This window comes from Schistocerca americana, chromosome 2, assembly GCF_021461395.2.
Source record: "Schistocerca americana isolate TAMUIC-IGC-003095 chromosome 2, iqSchAmer2.1, whole genome shotgun sequence".
Taxonomy (NCBI): domain Eukaryota; kingdom Metazoa; phylum Arthropoda; class Insecta; order Orthoptera; family Acrididae; genus Schistocerca; species Schistocerca americana.
The window spans coordinates 900488709-900496848 of NC_060120.1; the positions used below are offsets into that span (position 1 = coordinate 900488709).

The 8140-nt window shown below is 43.3% G+C and overlaps 1 protein-coding gene across 1 annotated transcript in view; it reads right to left on the bottom strand.

Annotated features, from left to right (window-relative positions):
- Window positions 1-6955, bottom strand: part of LOC124595884 (farnesol dehydrogenase-like) — a 47817-nt gene extending 40862 nt beyond the window's left edge. Inside the window, exon 1 of the mRNA XM_047134791.1 lies at window positions 6715-6955. Within this exon, the coding sequence (XP_046990747.1) occupies window positions 6715-6846 (132 nt within the window). The 5' untranslated portion in view covers window positions 6847-6955. The remainder of the gene's footprint in view (window positions 1-6714) is intronic.
- Between the last annotated feature and the right edge of the window lie 1185 nt (window positions 6956-8140).

Here is an 8140-nt window from a genome sequence, read left to right on the forward strand (position 1 = left end):
TGTGGGATGTACTAAATGTATGTTGCAGCTAGTTTTCCTCGTACTATCTTTAGGAAATGCATGGTATTTTCTGATGCAGTTGGAGAACTGTTATTAATAGTTTTAACGCACAGTATTAATCTTCCACAGTTATTTATTTAACGGTTTTATGAACGGCTTTAGGCTTCGTAGGCTATCGTCAGATAACTTAATACTAAAGTCCACACAACTTCAACTAAAATTCGTAGCTGCACAAGAAGTGTTGTAGAAAGATATGTGGCATTGTATGAATATATAGATACTAAAGACAAGCATAATGTAATACCTAAAGAAACTCTGAACAAATAAGTCGTGTATTACAGTATATTCAAATATTAAAACTATGTGAATGTACAAGTCAAAAATGTTGTACAAGTGAGTAATGGACATCAGGCTACTACGTCATATGGACAAACTGGTGATGTGATGAACAGACAGAAACAGAGGGGGCGGGGGCTGGAATGGACGAGAAAAAAGTCTGTGCAATGTGGGCGTGGAACAGTTATAACAAGGTTATTATCTACTGGTGAGAAAAATAATAACTGGCTGCTGCGACTCTAACACGCGTGAGTAATAGAACTGTGTTTATTCGTTAAGGACCAGGTCAGGATTCCTTGATTGGAGTTTATTAATGTCCTGAATGTCAAGTAATGTTAGTTTTCTGTGTTCCTCTATGGAGAACATCACATTTCACATCATATGAATGACACTAATTCACTGAAGGAAGGTGCTCTTGGCTGCTACTTCATATGCTACGTAGTACATTTTGAAGTGTTTTCAACGTCATCGCCACTTATTTTGAGTTAAGACGGTTCTGAAAAAAAAACTGGCCTTTCAGCAATGTTCTTAAATAGTATACGTACCAGAACCGCTCATTTATCAGTGATTTTCATAACTGTAACTTCATTGTCAGGTGGCGAACCTAATATACTTTTGAGTTCTCCTCAGGGAACTCCTGCCCATTGCGGTTGTTTAGTTTTAGGGCTCAAAAACCACTAGGACCTTACGCGCCCATGTCAAAACTGTAGAACACGAAGACAAAGATAGGAGTTAAAAACGACTACAGGTCAATCCCAATAGACGGAAGAGAAGACAGTTAAAAACAGGGACTTGGAGAAAGGTCTATAAAATACGCCACAGCGAAACGGAGGTCCAGAACTACAAATTAGATGACCTGCACCATACTGCTACGATGAATAAAAAGTAAAACGCGGTCAACAGCCCGCGCGACGTTCTCTAAAACGTCCGATAACTCAGACTGCTAACACAAACGAAAAAGTAAGCTGTTAAAAAAAGGGCATTCCGTCAGGAAATGGCGGACCTTCAAAAGTTTAGCGCAGTGTGCACAAAGTGGTGGGGGAGCACCACTTAACAAATGGTGATGGCTAAAAAGACAGTGCCTGATACGCAACCTAGTTAAATTGATCTCCTCGAGGCGAGAGGGCAGAGAGGAGGTCGTCCAAGACGCTGGGAGAGGCTTAATAACCCGGAGCTTGTCCCCTCGAAGGGAAGATCAATGGTCATACCAAAGTGACACCAACTTATGATAGACGACAACACGGAGATCATCGGAGAGAATGTAAGAGCTAGCGGGCTGAGGTACGAGGATTGCAGCCTTGGCAGCAGCATCACCAGCGTCGTTTTCTGTCAGACCGACATGACCAGGAACCCACATAAACATCACAGTGTCTTCCTCAAGCGTGAGCAAGTGGCAGCTTTCCTAGACCTATTGACCTAAGGGATGGACGGTGTACAGTACGCAGAGTCTGTGAAGAGCACTAACAGAGTCTGACCAGATGACGCAATTGAAAAGCCCGTGTCGCCGATGTACTGCATGACCTATTGAGGAGTTTGGGGGGCGGAAGTATATTGAGCCACGGTCGACAAGGCACCATTCCGGGGTTGCGTCGAGCCCTATAGAGGAAGCAGTCGCTGCTGCTCGGTCGGAGGCAACAGGACGCACACGGCCGCTCAGTCCCTAGAGCCGGACAATACGGGACGATATGCGGAGCCCATGACTGCAGCTGAGCGAGAGTACCGACTTCAGTGTCGTATGTGGCGTCTGTTCTCTCAGACAGTCTTTGGTAAGCAATGCCCAACATGAACGTCAAGGGTCCCAACAAATTTCCCTACGCACAAGTGACGTTAATTCTACATCCGTCGATGACGCTACATCCACTATAACATTTTGAGTCCTCCCTCCCAAGGAAGCCTTAATTCGGATAAATTCTAGTGTCCGATACCACCCGTCGGCTTTGACCAATGACGTCATACGTGAGGCAAAGATGCTGCAATTGACGATCTGTGAATGGAACGGATCATACTCGAAAACAAACGAATGTAGCATGCCATAAAATAATACATTTAACGCGACTATTATTTACGCGCGAATTTTACTTAAACGAGTTGAAGATGACTGACATAAATAAGATCACGAGAGCAATTACGAGTGCATATATTATGTTATATTATATTTTCCATATGTACTGCAAAAACGATCTAAATAATGAACCGTCGAATAGCTGGAATCGGTAACTAAAAGCAATCTATGTAGGAGGTCATTTCTAATCAGAGATTCCAATATTACTGTTTGTTGCGCAAAAATCTTATAACATATCAGAAACTTGCATAAAAATGATCTTGTTAGTGAGCTACAGAATAGTACTAGACTTTCAAAAAACGAAAATCTTTACACACATTACTGCACATGCAAAGAAATAAAACACAAAAATGATCAAACCTTGCAACTACACGAAAGTCACACCATCTACAGTAGCTCCAAGTAACACTCGGTAAAAACGATACACCAGGGGTGACAGTAAAAATAAGAGAACTGTAGCAGAAACATCGAAAAGGAAAACATAAAAATGGTTACATAAAAAGAAACTTACCGCATATGAACTTCAAAAGGAGTCAAGGATCGAGGCTGACAAGAACGAAATAAGGACATAACAAGAAATAATAATGTTAGAAGGTCAAACTGGAACGGAAGAAGCAAAATCCAGAATAACTAATGAAAAAAATAATAAGAAACACAAACTGCCAGGCAAGAAGGAGGTACCACCTAAATCAGTTCTTTCCTACCACCCGCCCTCAATCAGATGCAAAATTTTAAAATAATAAAAGAAATGAAACCACGAGTCAATCACATAAACCTTCCGGCAAAGACACAGCAATACCCCTCGGCCCACAATTGTAACCAGAAAATGTTACAATGACAGCAAAACCTCCCTCCAGAGAAACCAAAAAAGTAGCACTCGCACAATACAGTAATATAGAAAAACGCAAGGTAAAACAAGAAAAAAGTATCAGACCCACCAACACCTAACTAACAAAATGAGGCTTGTACGTTTTGCTGACTACTTTCATAAATGCAAGAAATAAACAATAACCTTTAGGAATACTCTTCCTCCAACGGTATTCATCTTAATGGCCTTGCAACACTAAAATTCTTCTCTTTCCCCGCCCGACAACAGAGTTTACGGCCCTCCAATACCCCTCGATATTATTAGTACATGCCCCCATCTTATAATCTTTAAACTGAATATTGTGATTCACGACCAAATGATGATAACCTCCTGTACGAAGCAAACCCATCCGACATGACTACAAAACCTTCTTCCACATATTATTCTATTAAAGATGTAAAGACTTTCTTTGTTCGATTTGGTACAACCCTAAATACATCAGCACAATCTACTCCAGAAACTACTACTCCAAAAACCCATAGCCCAACAACCTCGTGCCCCATTTCGTACTTTCTCTTTCCAAAATGTGACTCATCTACTTCAACTATAACCCCTGGATCCCCCATTGACCCCCTATACTTCATAAGTTCCCCACAGACTTCTCTACAAAATGTGAACCAGTCGACTACAGAGTAGATTAGCATGACAATTACTTCTAAATTGAGCTTTGATCTTTCGAACCACGCCCCCCTACGCATGGATCTCCATATGTTATTTTTTCTGCACCTCCACATGTATTCGTCGGAAGTTCGTGATAACGCAACCTTCGTCAAAACCATACAATTTCCACAGACACTGCACTTGCAAAATTCAGCAATGACGCCCAATGGTTGCAAAAATTTTATAGTTGAGTTACCCTCACGCATTTTCTGAAGCAGAATTTTCGCAGTAAAAACAGCTGACTCATCCATAAAGAACAGCGTGAGAAATCAAGACCTTATAAATCACGACTACTTTCATTAGCAGAAGATGCCTAAAATAAATTGCGAGATGAAAACAAAACACGCCCGGGTTCCCGGGTTCGATTCCCGGCGGGGTCAGGGATTTTCTCTGCCTCCTGATGACTGGGTGTTGTGTGATGTCCTTAGGTTAGTCAGGTTTAAGTAGTTCTAAGTTGTAGGGGACTGATGACCATAGATGTTAAGTCCCATAGTGCTCAGAGCCATTTTTGAAAACAAATAGAATTTGTAATGTACGTGCGTAACGAGGAAATCCAGAGAAATCGTTTAACGTTCATCGACAGTAATCTGCGGCACAAACAAAATAACATCACATATTACGTCATTGGTCAAAGTCGACGGGTGGTATCATACACTAGAACAGGCTCATCCAAGAATTGCGCCCCGCGGGCGCAAGACAGCGTAGTTCAGCGCCCCGTCCGCGACCGTGTGTCGCTAGTATCGCCATAGGAGCGAGAGAGACAGCTGCGGAGCGAGTGAGACCGCACACCAATGCTCTGCGCTGGACTGTCCCGCGGTCAGATCTAACGTAAACAAAATATTATACAGGGTGATTCAAAAAGAATACCACAACTTTAGGAATTTAAAACTCTGCAACGACAAAAGGCAGAGCTAAGCACTATCTGTCGGCGAATTAAGGGAGCTATAAAGTTTCATTTAGTTGTACATTTGTTCGCTTGAGGCGCTGTTGACTAGGCGTCAGCGTCAGTTGATGCTAAGATGTCGACCGCTCAACAGAAAGCTTTTTGTGTTATTGAGTACGGCAGAAGTGAATCGACGACAGTTGTTCAGCGTGCATTTCGAACGAAGTATGGTGTTAAACCTCCTGATAGGTGGTGTATTAAACGTTGGTATAAACAGTTTACAGAGAATGGGTGTTTGTGCAAAGGGAAAAGTTCTGGACGGCCGAGAACGAGTGATGAAAATGTAGCACTACAGTATCTACAGATGTTAGAGAATTGGCTGTTCCCTCAGCTCGAACAAGAAGCACAACAATTCATATTTCAGCAGGATGGAGCGCCACCACATTGACACTTATCTGTCCGTAACTACCTGAACGTCAACTACCCGAGGCGATGGATCGGCCGCCAGGCAGCCCGTGACGGAACACTTCATCACTGGCCTCCAAGAAGCCCTGATCTTACCCCCTGCGATTTTTTCTTATGGGGGTATGTTAAGGATATGGTGTTTCGGCCACCTCTCCCAGCCACCATTGATGATTTGAAACGAGAAATAACACCAGCTATCCAAACTGTTACGCCTGATATGCTACAGAGAGTGTGGAACGAGTTGGAGTATCGGGTTGATATTGCTCGAGTGTCTGGAGGGGGCCGTATTGAACATCTCCGAACTTGTTTTTGAGTGAAAAAAACCTTTTTAAATACTCTTTGTAATGATGTATAACAGAAGGTTATATTATGTTTCTTTCATGAAATACACATTTTTAAAGTTGTGGTATTCTTTTTGAATCACCCTGTACTTTAGAAATAATTTTACGTACGGGATATAGAGTCTCATTCTTACTGTTAGTAGTTACAAGTAAGTATTTTTTATTATACTTCGTGCTACAATTTTTTGTATCCCTTTTCAGAGTTTAGAAATCGGATCCTTAGTTTTCTGTTTTGTACGTATTAATTTTATCTGACCAAGTTTGAAAACTTATTAAAATAGAATTAAGGTTATAAAGCTAGTTAATTCTTACAGTCAGCATTGTTAAAGAAGACAATTACCATTTTACACGTTTTTCTTTTTCGAGGAAACGATTTTGTCTAGGCTTGGTACAATATTCCGTGAGACTGCTAACCTCAAAGAATTGGTCAAATTTTTATCGCCAAGGAATGAACGGTTCTTAGTTTTAGCAAGCTTTAAAAGAGAGAAAAAGCGCTCACAAATATACGTGGAACCAAACATTGAGAGAACTTTGGCCGCGTGCTTGTGCAAAAGAGGATATTTCTCTCGTGGAAGAAAGCTGTAAAAGTCATCCAAAGTTTTACATATAAGAAAGCGGTCCTTCAGGCGGATATGGCACTGTAGGTCAATCAGCTCTAGTTGAAGCACTTGTGAGACGTCCTCTGCCCGAAGGGAAAAAGGGCGAACAAATATTTCTATCGGCTGGCGCTCGGGCGGTCCGCACGGCCAGCTAAGCGGCACAGCTCGGCCTCTGCAGCAATATACGAATTCGCCCGGGGCGCTGACCGCGGGCGATCGCCGGCGCTAGCGCCCCAGGGGCACAGTTCGGACGAGCCTGCACTAGAATTAACTCCTAATTCAGTCATAAATTTTGCTTGTTACCTGAAAGGGTAGTAATTTATATAATAAGCATAGTCGATATACTGGATCCAATGCTTTTTAGAAGTCAGGAAATACTGCCTTATCGATTATTTTCAGGGGGTCACGTGAGAAAAGCGCGAGTTGAAATGTATGTGCAGACTGTGGATTGCCGAATGGCAATAAGCGAAGGTGGGCTGATGGCAGTGCCGCCGGCGTACCTTGATTCTGTCGACCCTCCTGGCCAACCCCACGACGGTGAGTCCTTTCCTGAGCAGCGCCTGCACGACGGCGGCTCCTATGCCGGAGCTGGCGCCCGTTACCAGTGCGACGCGGCCCGCGTACGTCTCCATGGCAGTGCCGGCTGCTTTCCGCAGAGCCACAAACTGAGCGTCCAGACTCCAGGTCGCCCACAGCGCACTGTGGCTCCCGTAAAGCGCTACGCGTGGAGTATCTGTGCCAATGACGCCGCCTCCCCCACCGTGTGTACCTGCTTTCCGTTCGCCGTCCAGTGAAACGAAGCCGTCAGCGTCTCGGCTGATTAGGCGCGCCTCCGTGTGGAACGGCGTCCTTCTTACCTCGACTGTGTGAGTTGGGTTGCGCAGCCACTGACAAATAATAGCTGGAACGTAATGATTTCCGAGGAAACGGACCAGTCCGTGCTCGACAAATGAAAAGAGCTGTGTAGTTGCCTTTGAAAATGGCAGTTGCCTGAAAAAAAAAACGTTTTAGAAAGAATGGATCATGTCCAGGGCATATTTCCACTAATAATGTATCTAAAAATTTCGTAATCACTTTTGTTTACTTCAGGAAAATGGTTCAAATGGCTCTGAGCACTGTGCGACTTAACTTCTGAGGTCGTCAGTCACCTAGAACTTAAGAACCAATTAAACCTAACTAACCTAAGGACATCACACACATCTGTGCCCGAGGCAGGATTCGAACCTGCGACCGCAGCGGTCGCTCGGTTCCAGACTGTAGCGCCTAGAACCGCACAGCCACTCCGGCCGGCTTACTTCAGGAAAGCCGGGACAACTAAAGAAAGGGCTAAAACCCGTCGGCTTCGACCAATGACGTCATAGTTTACTCATGGACATTAATGTGTTTATTTCCGAGGCATAGATAATGAATCAGTTACCTTCTGTGGCGAGACGTCATCATTGTAAATTGAGATAAATGAAAGTGTTTTTAAAAGAGAGGGCTACACAAGGCGTACGATTTTTGGCGCTTGGATTAATTTAAATAATTTGTTCCAATTCATTCGGTACTTATTGCATTCTTAGTGAGTTTGAGATATTTTGGAAGAATTTTTTAGTTCTGGACAGTTTTTGCTTTTTGATTTTAGTTTGTAGGTATAGATTTAACAGCTCAACTGAAGACTGGGATGTTGGTGCAAAAAAGAAAGGAAAAGGAAAAAGTGACAGAAGTAACGTTAGCATGGTTCAAATGGCTCTAAGCACTATGGGACTTAACATCTGAGGTCATCAGTCCCCGAGACTTAGAACCACTTACACCTAACTAACCTAAGGACATCACACATATCCAAGCCCGAGGCAGGATTCGATCCTGCGACCGTAGCAACAGTGCGGTTCTGGACTGAAGCGCCTAGAACCGCTCGGCCACAGCGCAACGTTAGCATGGAATACC